General features: G+C 46.9%; 1 protein-coding gene across 1 annotated transcript in view; it reads right to left on the reverse strand.

Moving 5' to 3' along the window:
- The window catches only part of LOC311429975 (store-operated calcium entry regulator STIMATE-like), a 33,578-nt gene extending 18,672 nt beyond the window's left edge, over window positions 1–14,906 (reverse strand). Inside the window, exons 1-3 of the mRNA XM_084506296.1 lie at window positions 14,677–14,906; window positions 2,711–2,759; window positions 1,689–1,784 (exon numbers count right to left, since the gene is read on the reverse strand). Of these exons, the coding sequence (XP_084362422.1) occupies window positions 1,689–1,784; window positions 2,711–2,759; window positions 14,677–14,785 (254 nt within the window). The 5' untranslated portion in view covers window positions 14,786–14,906. The remainder of the gene's footprint in view (window positions 1–1,688; window positions 1,785–2,710; window positions 2,760–14,676) is intronic.
- Between the last annotated feature and the right edge of the window lie 3,825 nt (window positions 14,907–18,731).

Below are 18,731 nucleotides of genomic sequence, written 5' to 3' on the forward strand. Positions count from 1 at the left end.
CCCAAAAAAAGGTTTCCCCATTCACAGCATTGTTTGCTCTTATTTGGATGAAACCCTAACTTTCATGGAAAAAGCAGCAAATATTCTTGCAGTTTCATACAAAAACAAAAACAAACAAACAAACAAAAAAACAACAACAAAGACTTGGTGGACACCTCAGCTGCTCTGCAATCTGCATGGGGGAAGAGGCAAAAAGTCATTTTTACTTTACAAGGGGCTCCTATGAGCAGGGATGCAGAGCAAGAAGCAGATTTCTGGGAGAAGTGACAAGTCCTGGCTCCACAGCGGGCATCCTGGAATCCCTGAAAGCCTCTGGTTTGGGGTTTCACACCACCAGGAGATTTAGGTCTGAGGGCTTTGCAACACAGCTTTGGAGGATCAAGGCTCACTGGAGAGAGAGCAAGAGGCTGGAGACCTGGAGGGACCTGCTGGGCATTTTAACAGGTTCCAGAGAAAAATCTCAGTCGGACTCATGTTTTCTGGCCAGTTTTCTGTTATTGGAATTTTTTTCTGCCAGGTCAGGCCAGACTCCTACATGGTGAAGAAAACAACCAAGCACAGAGCTACAGGAATGAATATTTCCCTGATGTTGCCTCTGAATAAAAGCACTGAAAAGAACAACCTGCTTTTGCTATCCTCTTCAAAAACGTGGCATTAAGATTTTCTATACTAAAGAGTTCAGAACTAGTTTATTAAAGTTTTCAGCTGCTGAAATCAGAGCACTCCCAATACAACTCCCAGTTAAAACTGGGCAGGACACACAGAAAAATGTCAAAGCCCAGGCTCAGGGCTGCACAGTTTTAAGCTGCCTGGTTCAGGATCGCAAATCAGGCAGACCAGGGAAGTGCCAAGCACACACTAGGAAAAACTGAAGGGCACAGTGTAAGCACAGAAGGGCTTATTTTAAAACACTGCCCACTTAAAAGCAATCATGAATCATTTTTGATGTTTTATTTAGCCCCAGCCTGTGGCTGTTTAAAGAAACATATCAAGGTGCAGTACTAGGACAAACAAAGGAGATGGGCCAGGAGGTTTTAAGCAGCATGTTGAGACTCAGAGGAGTTATGTAGGACAAGATAAAGTTAGTTCTGATACTAGAAATGTAGCTGCAAATTGGCTGGTCTGGAATACAGGTGACAACTCTACGTTAAATTCAAATCCTGGTGTAGAAAGTCCCAAAACAGGACTACATGAATAAATGCAGTGGGTACAGATAAAGTTCCAAAAAAAAACCAAACAAACAAACAAAAAAACAAACAAAAAAAACAGATCATACATTTTATCAAATACATCAGATAAAAGCTTTCAACTACAGAGCTAGCAAAAGCATACTTGGCACTGCTCTAAGACCAGAAAAGCCTGGGACACAAACAAATTGCAAGAGCATGGAGCACTGCTGCATTGCTTACTGCAGCTTTTTTTTTTTTTTTTTTTTTTAAAAAAAAAAAAGGTATTACGTGGTGCTTTTAATCAGCAGAAAAATGTCATCTTGCTGCTTCATCTCCATCAGACCAGGAGACTGCAAAGACCAGAGGATACCCCAGGCTCTGAAAAATCAGTGTAGCAGTTTAGTTTATCCCCACCTAGTACATTAAATGGTTTTATTTTCACCATAAATAACCATTTCCCACAGGTTTGCTCCCTCCTTTGACATGTAGGATGTGAACAGAAGCACCTTGGGTACTTACAGAGAGCAAGGGTCCTCTTCAGTGAGATCAGACAGAAAAATGTTGGCAAAGTGGATGAAGAGGGCACCTATTGCTTGCTTGGAGGTATCGTAAAACCTGGAGGGAAAGAAAAAAGGCAGTAAGATCTGTCCATCGTGATCCATCCGACAGCCCACATGCAGCAGGTTGGAGAAGACACAACCTCCTGGTTCAGTCACCTGCAGAAAAGCTCAGGCTTTCCTGGAGGATGTAGGGTGAAGATTTTATTCCTAGGGAGTACCAGCTGCTTTAGGGAGGTTTCCTTGAGAAGTGGCAGCAGGGCATTTTATTTAAAAAAACTAAGTTTCAGATAGGATGTTGGTTTTAAACCCAGATAAGCATCACGCAGCTGGTCACTCACTCCACCCCACACTGAGATGGGGGAGAGGGGAAAAATTAAGGGAAAACAAAGGGAAAAAAATAAAACTCATGGGTTGAGATAAAGGCAGTTTAATAAAATGTAAAAGGGAAAATACTATTAGAAGAACATACAAAACAAGTGATGCACAGTGCAATTGCTCACCACCTGCTGACCAATGCCTAGCCAGCACCTGAGCAGCAGCAGCTCCCCCACCTCACTAATCTCCCCCAGTTTTATTGTTCAGCAGGATGTTTTATGGTATGGGATATCCTTGTGGCCAGCCTCGGCCGGCTCTCCTGGCTGCGTCCCCCCCAGCCCCTTGCTGGCAGGGCAACATGAGAAGCAGAAGTGTCCTTGGCTCTGTGTAAGTACTGCTCTGCACAACTAAAAACAGTGTATTATCAGCATTATTCTCATCCTAAATCCAACACACAGCACAACACCAGCTACTAAAAAGAAAATTAACTATCCCAGCTGAAAACAGGACAGCATCTACCCCTTATTCTATACTAACAACACTATGCTCAGGTGCCATCCTTTCCAATGCATCCCAGTTAATCACAGGGCCTAGAAGACTGCTAGTAGAAGAGGAAATAGTGTTACAGGTACATGGGCTTTGTAAGCCCCAAATTAAAAGCCTCACCATATCCTCCAGGGACGTCTCTCTTCTTTTGGTTCCTTAAATCGTTTTACTGCAAAGAAAACGAGAGGGGTTATGTTAACCAGCAGAGCTGAACAGATTCTGTATGCAGTCTGTGTCAGACTTCAAGGCAGAAAGCAGCCAAAAAAAATACCTGGAGGACCCTCAGCATTTGTCAGCAAAGGGGAAGGACCTGACTGCAAACCAGCCAGAAGCAACACACATATAGGGCAGAAGGATGAGCAGCAGAGGGGTTTTGGAGATAGGCACATGCTTCTTGCTTCCTTCAGCAAGACTTTCATACCATGGGAAGGGCGCCTGAGGGAAGCTAGGGAGGCATCATCCCTCCCTACCTGCCTTGGTAACCCCTCCAGGCTAATTCAAGTTATGGTAGTGACACTGAACGTGGCCCAAGAGTCCATCAAGCTTTTGAGTCACATTAAGTTATGAACATTGAAATGCAATAAAGCCATCTCCTCCTTGCAGCTACCAGGACCAGAAGGCAGGTAGCAGGACCTCATGCACACAGAGCATGAAGGTGCCAGCTCCAAACCACAGAGCCCTACAAGCTGGTATGACTCCAAGCTCATGCCTGCTAGCTGGAGGCACTAAAAAAACGTTTTTATCATGCAACATTTTGTATGTCCACTGGGTACAGATGGGAGATATGGTTTTGATACTGCCACGAGCCCTGGAAGAGATATTTGAATCCTTTAATGAAGTCCCTCTGGGTATAGATGAATTGCAGCCCTTCAGGTTTTTCTCCTTTACAGGTATCACACTGCTCAGAGCTCTCTCCTGTTTCTTCCTGCAGGTAGCACAAAGTGGGTTTTTTACCCATTTTTTCTCCAGTTTTGCTCACAGTGGTGTGAACATTGCAGAGCATCTCAAAGGGTCCCACTTCGCTTGGCCCAGAGATTTGATGTTCTCCCTGGGTTCATCCAGCCTTTATATATCCAAACAGAAGCTGCTGATGGAAAAGTTCTGCTATATCGCATGCAGAAGTCACTTTTGACTGTTTTGCTGTCACTCCACAACTAGTAGCCTATTTTAGGAAAATACCTATCAGCTATCAGGCCAACTTTTCTCCCTTAAAAACTAAGGTATCAATGCTCTGGAATAATGAAGCCTGGAAGAGGTTTTCCCACTCTGTTACCTTCCCCCCTAATTAATGAAAGGACATTTAGTATCATCTTAATTTATAGCAGAGTTGCTAACAGCTGTACCTGGAGGCACTACAGTTACAGCTGCTGCCTCCAAACCCCACGTAGATGCAGAGGGCGTAGACCCCAGACCTCAATTTAAATTGCCATGATCAGTTCCTAAACACATTGCCAGCTTGAACAGGATTCAGAATTTAAAAATAATAAGCTGTGACTTTTTTGAAGGAAAATGGAAACAAACAGCAATTCATCCTCTACTCCTGCCCATCCATCCCAGGACATGAGCTGAACAGCTGCTTGGTGGTGCCATCTAGTGATGCTACAGGACATGTGAGTATGAATTAATGCAGTGTCTAAACCCTCTCAGAGAGGCTATCCCAAGGGCATATTTTGTGAGCATTAATTACTAATCCCTCTACACCTCCCAGATGTTCCCAGTGCTATGCAGATCATTGCAATGAATACTCTAAGAGTAAGCAGGCTACAGAAGCCCAGACCATCAGCTAATCTATTTCATCCTCACTACCTCTTCATTTTTTTTTAGCCTCGTAACTTCCTCTGTGACTTTTAAAGTCGGCCGAACACCAGAACAGACATGCACCACCCCACTGGTTGCAGTTATTCCTTCCTCATCTCCCCAGCTACACATAAGCAGTGATGCTTCAATTTTATGCCCAGCAAAGAGATCTCCTTACTGTTGACAGCTCTTGGCACACCAGTATGCTTCCCAAGGCAATTTGAGGATACAAAAGCAGGGCCCCAAAGTGCAACAGATGAAAATCAAGGCATCACTGCCACACACCTGCATCCACTCGTCAGTGGGGAAAGCGATGAAGTTTTGTAAGCATGAGTTTCCTTGTTCCCCATGGGATAAGAAATGCACAAGCAACTCCTCTAGTCCGTTTTAGATATAACATTCTGGTAAAACCAACACAGTTTTAAGCACAATTTGATGTCCTACTCCGTGACTCCAGACTGCACTCCACTGAGGTCTCATTAACTGAAAGATCAACGCGTGGGTGAAGCGAACAGCTTGTGTCCAAGTAAAAACTGCCCTTTCAGAGCCAGGAACAGATCTAAGCTATGTGCACCACGGTAACTCGTGCCATGGGCATCCCATTAAAAAACAAACAAACAAACAGGTTATAACGTGAAACAATTTTCCCCCTTCTCAGTGGGGAAATGCACAGCTTTGACAGCACAGCTCATATGGGGTGCACAGACAGAAGGCAAACCCACCTCTCACAGCACACAGTCAGCAACGAGCTCAGTAAAGACCATAATAGCTAGATACAGTTGATTTCCAAATAAATAGCTCTTCGCTATTCTTCATCGAGATGTTAATTAATTGATGCTTTTGGTGAGTCTAGCTGTACTTGAGCACTCAGTGTGCCATCTACAACCCAACCATCTACCCCAAGGTGCACAATCTGGGCACCTTTCCCTGGGAAAGCCCTGTCTGGTGAAAGGTGCAGGACCTCCCCTGCTTGGAGTCTTCATGTTTCAGAGGTACAGCTTCATACCTCTCTTACTGGCAAGATGATGAGGTGACACATGAATGAGCACCCTCCCAGCTCCAGGATTTTGGCTAGGAACATCCACCCAACACCAGGGCCACTTGCATCTCACCCACCCACAAATAAAAGACACGTGGACTAACCAAGCTGAGCAGCCAGAAGAATTGAAACCAAGCCCAACAAACTTGCTCAGCTGCTGGAGCACAGCATGCTGCCACCGAGAAGCTGTGGAAGGGGTCTGCAGGCCACCAAGCCACCCAGCTGACCACAGCCCCATCCACGAGAGCACCAGGGATGATTTTCCACTGTTGGCTTAATGAGAAGTGACATGCTATGCACCCACAGCCACTCAGGCTGGGAATTCAGTAATTCAGCACGATGAGATGACAAGTAAGAGGTAAGAAGTTAATGGCGTAGTGCCTTGTTGAACATGGCTTGTCATGCCTCATTAGATTTAAGAGAGTTATCCGAGACTCTGTAATTATCAGAGACAGTAAAACTGTTGTATTAAAAGATAAAAGCTAGTATTATTGAGAAATAATTAACTGCTTAAAAGGGCATTTACCATGCAGAGCTGCAGCAGGCTGTCTCCGAATTAAACCAGAAAGCCAGCCAAGACCACTAGAGCTGAAACTGGCAGCAAAGTAGCTCAGTGGCTGTGACCCAGAGGTTAGGGGTGATGTTAAACCCCCATAGAAATGGCTCCAGGTCTCTGAAACCTCGAGTAGCTGACAAAGCCTTCTTTGAAGCAGCGCAGCTTTTGTGCTCTGGAGCAACAGACCGCACCGTGTCCCTCCTCTCCCCCAAGCCTTGCAGACAGCCCAACCAGGGCAGCTGCACAAGCTCAGCTTGGGGAATGGCTAAAGCCTCCTTTACCCATCTATAAGCACATCTCCACTCACTGGGGGTAACTCAGCTCTTCCATCAGCTGTAGGAATTATTTTTCTGCCATGGCTCAGACAAATATTAATGGTGAACTGAGCTATTTTTTTTTGGGTGCATGCTCATGGGTGCAACGTGCAAACAAGAATAATGCAATTTGAATTTTAGCACCTATAACGAATTAAAAATAGTTTATTGCTGACAGCTGCACAAAACAGAATAGAGAGTATCCCCATCCAACCAGACTAAAAATAATACTAAGATGTAATGGGGTCTACACTAGAATATAGAGGGCTGGAGCACCATAGGAGAGGGCCACATCTATGGAGACAGGCTGAGGGAGCTCAGGCTGTTTAGTCTGGAGAAGAGAAGGCTCAGGGAAGACCTTATAGCAGTCTGTCAGTACCTAAAGGTGTCCCAAAGCTGGAGAGGTACTCTTCCTCGGGAAGTGATAGGACAAAGAGTAATGTCTTTGAACTTAAAAAAAAAAAAAAAAAAAAAAAAAAAAGATAGATTTAGACAAGTTATTAGAAAGAAATCCTTCACTCAGAGGGCAGCAACGTTGCTGCCCATCTTCATAGCAGTGATCCTCCTCGACTGCCAGATACCTGCAAGCCCAATTAGGGCAGCAGTTTCCACTACACCCCAGGCTACCAGGGCACAGCTTGCTGACATGCGTTTGCCCCATATGCTCGATACTTCTTTGGGAATCCTTCCAAGCATGCTCTATGCACACAAAGTACTCCTGAACTTAGTGCTTTCAACATCCCTAAGCAGAAAACTAGTCGAAGTATCATACGTAACAAGTACAATTCACATGAACCTGTAGGAAGATTTTGGAGGCAAATCTAAGGGAAAGACATCACTGAAAATACAAGCAAACTTTCAAACCAGTCTTTGAGGTCTTAAAAAATAAATGAACCTAAAGGTGAATACCAGTTGGAAATAATTGCTGCAGGGTTTGATTCGAGTGGAAGCTTGAAAAAGCATTTCCATCAGCTTTGTGAAGTCCAGCTGTTTGCAGCATGTTTAAGGTGATTCCAGCCAAGGTCAATGGCCTGTTAAGCTGTTCCTTTTAGCACCATGGGAAGCTGTTTTACTCCTCCCTGTCAGAGGAGATGGGCAGACTTCTGCTGCAGACTCCATAGGTTGATAGGAGATGGTGGGTGAAATAAAGCTGAACTCCCCATCCTCACAGCTGAGGTCCCCTGTAGCAGAGCAGGGTGCTACACCAAGCAACATGGGGGGGGGGGGGGGGGGGGGGGGAGGAAAGAAAAATTGAGACTTCTTTTCTGGGTTCTTCCTGCAGATGCAGTGCAGGGTTAGCCCCTAATCCAATCTCACCCTCAATTATTCCAATTAAATATCAATTAACAGTAAAGCGTGTGGATGTCAGCAATAAAATAGTTTACACTGTAGGAATGCGTTTCCTTTGGAAAGGCTTCAAAGACAGTCTTCAAAAACAAGAGGAAGCCTCACAAAGTCCCAGCCCACTCAGAAGCTCACAGGCTGCTCCACTGTCCTGAGCTGTGCTGCAGCACAGAGGTGAGGCACTGAGTGACATTTAACCTTGTTGTGTGGTCCAAAACATCTCAGGAAAAGGCTGGGAAGGTAGGAAAAAGCTGCTCCTAACTATTTTAGGAGCAGAAGACCCAAACCTATCTCATTCAAGAGATAGGATCACAACTGAGGGGACAGCTGCCTTCTTGAATTGGTGCCCTTTGGGTTACTCTCCCCCTACTTGGCTCCAGTTTTTGCAGACCAAATACCATGAAGTTAAGCAAAGGGAAGGAAGATGAGCAATGAGAAATACCCTGTCTGCTGCTGAGAAAGGGCAGGGCAGGAAACAAAATACTCCCAGACCCCTCCTTTTCAAGTCAAGGACAATAAAGATCATAGACACTTGAATTTCCCTGAGGACCACCAGGCTAGGGTGAAGTTGGACATCTGAATAAGGACCTAAAAATGTAAAAAGTACATTTAGGAGAAGAGTATTTCATTACAGATATGTAAAGACTTAGAAGACAAGAAGCTCAACTAGAACCATCCCCTTTTTATTTTTACTTTTTTTTTTTTTATGCAGAGCAACAGAAGGTAGACATTTATTAGGGTGTTTACTTCACATAGCACAAAGAGTACAGCTTTGCCTGCCCTAGAGCTGTACAGTTCCTTCTTAAAGTTATGAGATTACAGCAGTGCTGTCCTACAACCTACTCATTTTAATTAATCCCCAATTATAATCATTCAGTTAAGACAATCACAGCACCTGTTACCTGATTCTCACGCTGTTCCTCACCCCGTGCATGGGAGCACTCCCATGTGCAGCATCCTCTCTGCATCCCTCATCAGCCACATGTATGTTTGGCAGCAGCTGTGTGCCTGTGGCCCCCTCTTGGAAATAAAACCTAATTTAGGCAGCATTAGATTCAGTAGCAGCTGACAGACCCCTGTCATCAAGACAGACCCCTAAATGAGTTCTCTACAAGATCAAAGGGGGAAACTTATTTCCCTAGGAGAAACTTGGCTGTGCTTGGTTGAGGGTCAGATCATCTCCTTGGTAAGTTGTCCTGCAAACAACCAAAAGATTCAAGAAGGGAGCTGACATCTCCCTTTGGCGACTCTAAACCTCAAATCCTCCAGGATTTGGTTTACCAGAGACCAAGCCTGGCCCCATGGAGCTCAGCAACAGGCTCTAGAGGATATATTACATTGTGAATAGCCCACCAAAACCCAGGCTGCAATACACAGAATTGGGTATACTGTTAGTTGCTTTAAAGCAAATGGCAGCTAAGACCCATACCATAAAGCCAGGAAGCCCATCTTTGAGAGAGCACCACACTACCTCATTTCTGTCCTTTACAGAAAAAGGCTCAGAGCTCCTGTACCAGGCAGGAAACAGAAGGTCTCCCCCTGCCCAGCCTCTGCTTTATTTATAGGCAGTAGGGTCGCCAGTAACACGTTTCAACCTATTTGAAGCACACACCCTTTCCCAGGCTTTTTCCAAGCCCCAGACAGGAAGAAACCAACATGCAGGATACGGAGACCAAAGCCCCGGGGGCTTCACTATTCTTAGCCTGAGCTCACAGCTACCCAGACAGCTCGACCTGGGACACAATGGGAGGAAGCAGCAGCCCCTGCTTGCAGATAGCAGCCAGCATGCTGCTGGCAAGATAAGCGCGTGCCTGGGCTGGAAAAGCTCAGAACACATACCCAACATCACAGAGCAGCAAGGGATGGTCTCTCTGTGGTTTGAGGAGGCTATTGACATATATTCTCTAGTTTATAGTATATATATAGTCATTCCTATACATGTATTATACATATAGGATTTTTTATATATGTATATAGTCATTCCTTCCCAAACATCCTTGTACCAAGGCTTCAGAAACGTACACACCTGTACCAAAACTGGCTGAGGTGATGCTTTACTTGAGGAAGGAGTAAGAATGGAGGATATGCTCTGCAGGACATGAGGTAATTGGGACATAAGATGGCAGTAGCTCCTACTGAAGGTATCTGGCTATTGCTTGGCTACTCTACAGCATCCTCTAGAGAGAGTTTCTTCTGGCATAGAGGGCTTCAAGTTGCAAGATGAACATGCATCGATAGGAGATTTAGGTCCTCAGAAAGCCCTGCTCGAGCAATACAAACCCTGGAAGTCTTGCACAGTACCATGGAACTCAGCGGCTGATGTAGGTGGACCTTAAGGAAGGTAATCATTTATTTATTTTGGAAAAAAGAAAAAGAATTAGGCATATTTATTCCCCAAGATCCTACCTAACAGCTACTCCTTTTCCCTTTCCTGTGTTGCTGATGATGTTCAGCCCATCCCTTCCTATTCCCCATCCCAATCCAGAGTCACCCCCAAGCCCAGTGCAGGAGCTCTGGAACTCACAGAACAACAACACCTCCCTATAATCCACCGTGCAGAGACATCCTGAGATCCTCAGCTGGAGCACCCAGCTATCTGAACACATTAAGTGCACAAGTGAAGGCCATGCAGTGCTTCAGGATGGGTCTCAGTTTTTCCTACCTCATGCAATTGGTGCATCACTCCTGTGTCTTATTTCTGCATGGATTTTTATGGCCACCATTGTCGTGCTTGGAACCAGAAGCTCATTTCCATCCCATCCCATTTGTCCCTTCAGGAACTAGAAACCTCACAATATTCATTTAGCACAAGGTTTAGCTGTACAGAAGGTGTCTTCCAAGAAGAGGTCAACGTAACCAACCAAAATTCAAAAGCTTTGTGGAAAGCTGTGTTTGGTGTAACAAAGCACATCAAATACCATGTGGACCTTCTAGCTTACAAAGTGCAATGTGGGTTTCCAAACGTATTGAAGCTGAAAACATCGTAAGAATCCTGCCACATGCAGCTTTTTGCTTAACCTACATGCAAACTGACCCCTGGAGTCAGCACAGCCCTGTGCTTCACACCTCCCGAGACAACAAAACGACAAAGGGTAACTCTTTCCTCAAGAGGGAAAAGCATTTGTTGTGGTGAAGTCCCAACGTAGGTAAAAATAATCAAAGAACTATGGTTAAGGTATAAATGAGTAGGTATAAATAACCAGAGCTAGCATTTGTGTTAGGGGAAGCAGAGTCAGCAGAGCCTGCCTTGGGCATGGTAAGCCTGCAGTGCTCCCATGTCCTGGGCATACTTATTTTAGAAGTCTGCATGGATTCGGTGATCTATCAGTCAGTTTCTCAGATGCACTGGAACAGGATGCTGGTAAGTCCACATGGATCAGGAAAAGATAAAAAATACATGTACAGCAAGAGGGATCCCCCACCATGAATGAAAACCACTGCTTGTTTTACAGTCTGGCAAGCTCCTGCTCTGTGGGCCTGCCTCAGGACAAGCTACTTGGACCAGAACAATAAAAACACTCACCCTAGCTGCTAACAGCACATCTCCATCACTGAACCCTGCCAGTGGATCAGTGTCTGGGGAAAAGGTCTTCAGAAACTCAAGGCAAGGAGTGCTGGAGCATCCAGCAGCTCTGCAAGAGGATCTAAAGGGACACTGCTGTCACATTAGGCAGGCCCAAAGCCATTTACAGAAGCCAAGCAGAAAATCATATGTTTTATTTTCTACTTGCATGTTACAGAGCTCAGAGCAGCAGAGCTCTCCCTGCCTGGTGGGACCAACCCCCTCCATGAGCTTATTTTAACACCTGCAGCACAAATACTAATAAAACTCCTCCAGAAGCTCAGAGCCTCAGCAAGGGAGGAAATTGGAAGAGGAATAGTTGATCTTAGATGTCCTTCACATTGTTTGTGGTGGGGTGGAAACAAATTTGTTTGCTCCAAGGAAAGCTTTTTCCATTCCCAAGGGAGAAAAAAAATCATTTAACTCCCCAAATCTGATTCTCTTGTGCCCCTGGTAATCTACAAAAAATGCTATGGCTAGGATTTTTGTGCAAGATCTCCGCCCATTTCAAAGGGATTTTGCTGACCAAGTGACAAATCAGGGCAACTTTTGCTAGTTTACAGCCCCTTTCCTAAAAAAAAAAAAAAAAAGAAAAAAAAAAGTTTTAAATTTCAGTAGCAGCAACTGCAGGGTCTCAACCCCCAAATCACACCCAGCTCCTGCAGCTTGCTTTCTCCACTCAGCAAGCGGTGATCAAGGCAGTGCGAAGAACTGCTCCAGCTGGGATTGCTCAATTATCCACACTCCTCCTTGTCTTGACCTCCCAATGGGAAGGCTCTTGTACAGGGGAGATGGATTGCAAAACCCACAGCTGCAAGGCTTTGCTGCCTCTTCCTTTAAGTGCTCCCACTCAGTGCTTGTAGCACCCACAGCAGGCAGGTGGGAAGGTTTACAACCCATTTTTTTTTTTTTTATTTGATTGCCAAGTGGGGCTGAGTTGCACCCAGAGCAAGCCCAGGACCACAGCGCAATTTGATTTGACTACGTTACAGGAGAGGGCTTGGAAAAGCAAGAAAATATTTGTGAGCTTAAAGGGAATGCCCTCACCACTGCTCATGGTGATAAGGGTGAGCTTAATACAACCACATTAAGGTAAAGTTGGGCATCCTCTACCTGTGGGTCAGTTATACCCCATAAAGGACTCATTTCATATACACATCGAGGGGAGCACACATCCCACTCCTCCTACTACAGTGAAAGAAGTTATTCCCTCTGCTGCTCAAGATCCTTTGCTCCAAATTAACCTTTTATAACGTTTGCAGCAGGCAAAAGTGGCCTCAGGGAACCCAGTGAGCTGTCCTAACCCCACTTCACACTGCAGGTGACAGATCCACATGCTTAAATATTCTTTTCCAGGCTTGCACACAGCCTGTGCTTTGCTGTCTAGACATGCACTTGACACAGCATCACTTCAGGCAGTCCCACAGGACTGACTTCCAGCTCAGCGTGCAGCTAGGCTCTCCTAACAGCCTAGCAGGAGGTAATCCTCCCACAGACCCAAGAGACAGAAAATCAAGGCCACAAACTCTAATAACAACATATATATACTTATCCATCCTGCTGCAGACCATACATACAACCCTACATATTCTGTACATGTACCCTTGTGAGCACAAGCCATGGATAAGCACCTGCAAAAATCTTGCTTAGCATTGTCCTGTCATTAGTCCCAGTTCCTCTAGATGTTCCTGCATCGTCTGAGCAGCAGGAGCACAGTTTGGAAACTTTTTGCATTCAAATTCAAGCTCCAGTGATGGCTCTGTCCCCACACCTAGATGAAGCAGTTGCCCAGCTGCCTGGTTTTCCTAATTAGCCAAGAGGATGCTAATGATTAAGGACCTATTAGCCCTTGCACCAAGAGGGAGAGCGACAAACCCTGGGGTTGACAGTTTGCCAGCAGTGGCTGTGCTCCAAAACTTTCATCCACAGGAGCATTTAATGCAATTAATGCCCTTCATTTCACAGGACACCCCATGGGATTTACAGGCCAATACACACACACATCACACATATAGGAACAGAAACACCAAGTCAGGCTGTTCTTACAGTCAGTGTTTGGCAAAAGGCAGGCAGAGAAGCACTGAAGTTTGGCTACTGCTGCTGGAAAAAGCTATCAGCTATCACAGGAAGAACCTGTTGCAGCTTTAGTGGCAGCCTGGCACTAGCAGCAGCCTTTGGACGGGGTTTCCAGACAGTAGAAGAGGATGAGTGAGCCTCAAAATCTGCAGCTACTTAACCAAAGTCAAAGCTTTCTTTCCCTGTCGCCCCAGGTCTTTAAACAAGGAAAACAGATCGAGTTCTGGCAAGTTACTCAGCTTGTGTTAAATCACTTAACCCAAAAGAAAAGCGACCCAGAGCTCGGAGCAAGGCGCAGCTGTGCGGAGAGTAAATTTTTGCAGGTCTTTCAGTGCCCCCAGCTCTCCCCAGGGCTTCTCCATTACCAACCCCTACCAATCCCTCACAGTAACACCAAATAAATAAATAAATAAATAAATAAATAAAATAAAAAAGAAATCCTTCCCCAGCCCTAACACTTCCCAGGCTGAGAAAATTAAACAAAACACCACCAGAACCCCATCAGGGGAAGCAGTGCTCTCATCTAGCAGCACCATACCTGACTCTGCCTATTTTTCTCAGTCCTCCCAGCAAGCCATCCACTTACACCACAACTTTTCACCCTTTATTAAACTTTTCTAAGCAGCTGAGCTCAAACCGAGCTGAGCTTTCCATACCAGTGCTGCAAACCCGTGCTGCTTGATCAAGATTAAGATTACTCAGATTAAGGCTTCACACACCAGCTTTAACAGCAAGCACCCAGCACCCCAAACTGCCACAAATCACTGCACTCCCCTCTGCTCCAAACCCTATGGTTTGCGCACAAAATTTGGGACGCCCTATAAATAAAAAGCCCCCAGCAGCACCAAGCAAAGGTGGCTCAGAAATAAACCCAGCACCCCCAGCACCCCCAGCACCCCCAGCAACCCCAGCAACCCCAGCAACCCCAGCAACCCCAGCAACCCCAGCAACCCCAGCAACCCCAGCAACCCCAGCAACCCCAGCAACCCCAGCAACCCCAGCAACCCCAGCAACCCCAGCACCCCCAGCACCCCCAGCAACCCCAGCACCCCCAGCACCCCCAGCACCCCCAGCACCCCCAGCACCCCCAGCAACCCCAGCACCCCCAGCAACCCCAGCACCCCCAGCAACCCCAGCACCCCCAGCAACCCCAGCAACCCCAGCACCCCCAGCAACCCCAGCACCCCCAGCAACCCCAGCACCCCCAGCAACCCCAGCAACCCCAGCACCCCCAGCACCCCCAGCAACCCCAGCAACCCCAGCACCCCCAGCACCCCCAGCAACCCCAGCAACCCCAGCACCCCCAGCACCCCCAGCAACCCCAGCACCCCCAGCAACCCCAGCACCCCCACCATCCCCAGGGCAGGATGCCCGACTGGGGGGCGATGGGGGACTCACACATGAGGGTGCTGAAGGCGCAGAGTGCCAGCAGTGCCTGCAGCAGCACACCGAAACGCCCCAGCAGCGCTCCGCTGCCGCAGCCGTGAGCCGGCCGGGGGGCAGCCATGGCCTGGGGGAAGCGGAGCTGGAAGCGGAGCGGAACCGGAGTGGAAGCGGAGCGGTCCCGATGCCTACAAAGCGGAGCCGCCGCCGCCGCTCCGCTCCCCGCCCCGGTCCCGGCTGCTGAGGGCACACCCGGGGGCGGGGCGGTGGGATGGGGATGTAGGGGGGGGGTCTAGGAGGGGTTTAGGGTCCTGGGGGGGTTTAGGGTGTGTGTGGGGTCTCGGTAGGATTTGGGGTGTTGGGATGGGGAGAGTGATGGGGTCCTGGTGGGATTTGCAGTGCTGGGATGTGATGGGGGGTGTGGGTCCCAGTGGGGTTTTGGGGTGTTGGGATGGGGTGTAGGTTGGGGTCCCGGTGGGTTTGGGGTGTTGGGATGCGGTGGGGGTGTCCTGGTGGGGTTTGGGGGGTCCTGGTGGGGTTGAAGTGTTTGGATGGGGTGGTGGGAGGGTTTCTGGTGGGGTTTGGAGGGTTGGGATTGGAAGGGAGGGAGGGTTAGGGTCCAAGTGGGTTTGGGGTGCTGAGATGGAGGATTTCTGGTGGGATTTGGGGTGTTGGGATGGGGGCAGGTTGGCATTTCAGTGGAGTTTGGGGAGTTGGGATAACTGGGGGGGGGGGGGCAGGGGAGGGGGGAGAAGGACTGTCCCAGTGAGGTTTGAGGTGTTGGGATGGGGAGAGAGGGTTTTGGGGTCCCAGTGGAGTTTGGGGGGTTGGGATGAGGGGAGTCCTATTGGGATTTGGGGTGTTGGGATGAGGAAAGAGGGTTGGGGTCCCACTTGGGGTTAAGGTGCCGGGCTGAGGCGAGTCCCAGGAGGGTTTAGCATGCTGCATGGGAAGGGTAGGGAAGATCCCAGAAGAGTTTGGGGTGCTAGGCTGGCGGTGAGGGGAGTCCCATTGGGGTTTGAGTTGCTGAGTTAGGGAGGGTGGGTAGGGAACTCAATGGGGTTTTGGGCCCAAGGATGGGTGTCCTGGTGGGATTTGGGGTGCTGTGATGGGAAGGGCACAGAGGATCCTAGCTGGGTTTGGGGTGGTGGGCTGGGGAGGGCAGGCAGCGGTCCTGGCAGGGACTCAGGAAGTCCTATGATCCTAATCCTATGGTCTGTGGCAAGACGATCTGAGAGATGTCAGGGGCTGCTGATGGGGTTGGGATCTCAAACAGCACTCTCAGACCTGTGTTTTCTGCTGCTCTGCCTAATGCAGCTCCCAGCCCCCTTTACAACCACCCCCAGAGCACTGCTTTCACTTTTTTCTCTCTTTTTGGTATCCTTGTGGCCCTCTTTAGGGAGCACTGGGGTCCCGTGCCTGAGTTTTCTTCCCTGACTTTGAGGTGTAGGAGCTTGCATTACGTTACAAAACCAAGCGGGCTGCAGATCTCATCATATCGCATGACTCCAAGCAATGGCCTTAAAAACAACGATAAACATTACAGAACTCTGAAGAACATCGTGGGAACTGTCCCTCAGCTGAGCCAACACATCAACCAGAAACAGTCCTTCCTTTTTCAAGGGAGAAGCAAATTGTGGGCTGACAGATGCTCAAGTCACCAGTTCTAATCACAGTTTAATCATGAGTTCAATCAGCAAGCTGGAAGTTTGATTTTACTAAGTCATTTTCAGCTGATTTCATATGTGTAGTAATCGGTAGCTTCATTAAAAGGTTCGTTCCCCTGGGTTGGTAAACCTGTCTGTGTCTTGCAATCGGTTGCCTCTATATTAAATTCAACATCAATAAATAAAGCTGATATTCTTACAAAAAGCCAGCTGAACACCCTGGTAGCGTCTATTAAGCAAGTATGTATTTTATCAGAGATTTATTTAGGCTCCAACATTTTACATTTTCTTAGATTTCCTAGGCTGCTCTTAAAGAAACATTTTCAAGAATTGGATGCTGGATGATAATTTTTCACCCGGGAATTGCCTCAGACTCTATTTGCCCAAGTACAGCACAGCTGTTGGGGAACACAGTCAAAAGAAAAAAAAAAAAAAAAAAAAAAAAAAAAAAAAAAAGCATTTAAACTATATTGGTATTTCTTAAAACTTCATTTTCTTCGAATAACCTTCAAATTATCCATCAAAGGTTGTATGTGGGATGCACCAGGGGAAAGTCGGAAAGTCTTCCCAAGTCTCTCTCACCCATCATGCATCCTCCCTGTTCCTGCTGATTTCTCTTTGCTGTCACATTCAGCAATGAAAAGTTGTCCAAAACCTTACTTCTGAGTGCAGATACGTTTACAAGAGAGCCCGGTACTTTGCACGTGTGAAAACACGCAGGCTATAAAAAGGGCAATTACGAGAAAAACCCCGATTTCGCCCCTTCCCCTCCCTTCCTTGCAGAAGGAGGCAGCTGTCCCTGAGCGGCTTCTCCGCACTCCACCGTGAAACCACAGCTTTGGCTTAGCAAAAACATGATTTGCACTTCAAAATATTTTGATTTTCTGAACCCATGAGAAAAAAAAAAAAAAAAGAAAAAACAAAGCTCAGCTGTACCAGATGTAGAGTCTGTGTGCTCGGGCTCCTAAATTTCTGCTGTATTATTTTGGCATCTAAGATGACCCGCAGCTGTCTCCCTGCTTTTTTTTCCCCAGGGGTTTTCATCTCTCTGCAGAGGCACTGAGGTTTTGGGTGCTGTTTACCCCCAGCCCTGCTCCAAACACCACAGCTGCTAACCCCGTATCAGTGGGTCGGTGCCTTTAGGTGCCACATCTCAATTTGTTGTTTTTCTTGGGGAAATTTGCCTTTGGGGCTCCTAAGTGGGATTTCATCCACAAATCACTCCCTGGGTATTTCCATCCCTCTCTGCCCATGGTGCAGACAGCTGATGGGCACTCAGCCATCGTTCACAAAGCCTTGTGAAACAGCATCACGGAGCTAAAAACTTGTTTTTTAATCCCAAACTCGCTTAGCAGGCAGGGCACTGATAATGGCAAAGGTGGCTGTCATTTCCCTGGTGTGAGTGAATTTTATCCTCGCTGTTGATGCAAAGCTGTTTTCCAGGCAGGCACAGCGACTTTGGATGAGTTCAGAGAGAAAACGTGTTCCCTTATCTGCCCAGGGTAAGGCCCTTGAAAGCTGGGTAATGGCAGGGCTCTCCAGGCAATCTCGCTGATACAGAAGAGAAGGGCTGTGATCCTTCCTTTACCCTTAGCCTTGGTTGGATAAAAGTCTGGAGAGGCTCACGGGACTTTGGTCACTCGATGCTGATTTTCTTCCATCTGTCTTTGTGAGCTTACAGAAATACAGATGGGAATTATTGATGCCACGTGCCAAAATAGCAAAGTTAAGGAAAAGGAAACCACGTAAGAAAAAGGAAACCCAAGTAAGCAGCTGTGCCAGAAATTCCCTAAGAACTAGAAATTAAAAAGGAGTAATCAAAAGAAAGAAAATAAAGACCCAATAAAACTTAATTTAAGTATTAGAGCATGGGTCTAAACTTAAAATCAGAAAAGCCAAGACACTGAAATAGTTTTGAGTAACCAGGGATGCAAAAAGCAGTCCTGGCAATTCTGCACATGCATGAAGGCCAGAGGAAAGTGAAGGATGGAGGAAATCTGTGAATTCTCAGAGTGGAAAATCAAATAATGGAAACCACAGAAAATACCTCCTCTGTTTCACTCTATAAAGAAGGATTAGCCAGGCCCAGCTGGCAAGTAAAATTAATTTAAAACAAGGGGAGAAGAGAGAGAACAGAGCGAGAACAGGTTAAAAGATGAGATGAGGCAAATATGAGGTATCCAAAGGCCTGAAGAAATGGGTGCAGGAGGAATTAAATGGGCAGAGAAAGAGGTGTTTTTTGGGGGATTAACAAGGGATACGGCAAGGGGGTGTCAGAGGACTGGAGAAGGGCAAGCATTGTGCATGGCCCTGTGGATTGGAGCCAAGCCACCTTTATTCAAGTTATATATATATATATATAGAGAGAGAGAGAGAGAGAGAGGACATATTATTAAAAATTAT

This window comes from Aythya ferina (assembly GCF_964211825.1).
Source record: "Aythya ferina genome assembly, chromosome: 1".
Classification (NCBI taxonomy): domain Eukaryota; kingdom Metazoa; phylum Chordata; class Aves; order Anseriformes; family Anatidae; genus Aythya; species Aythya ferina.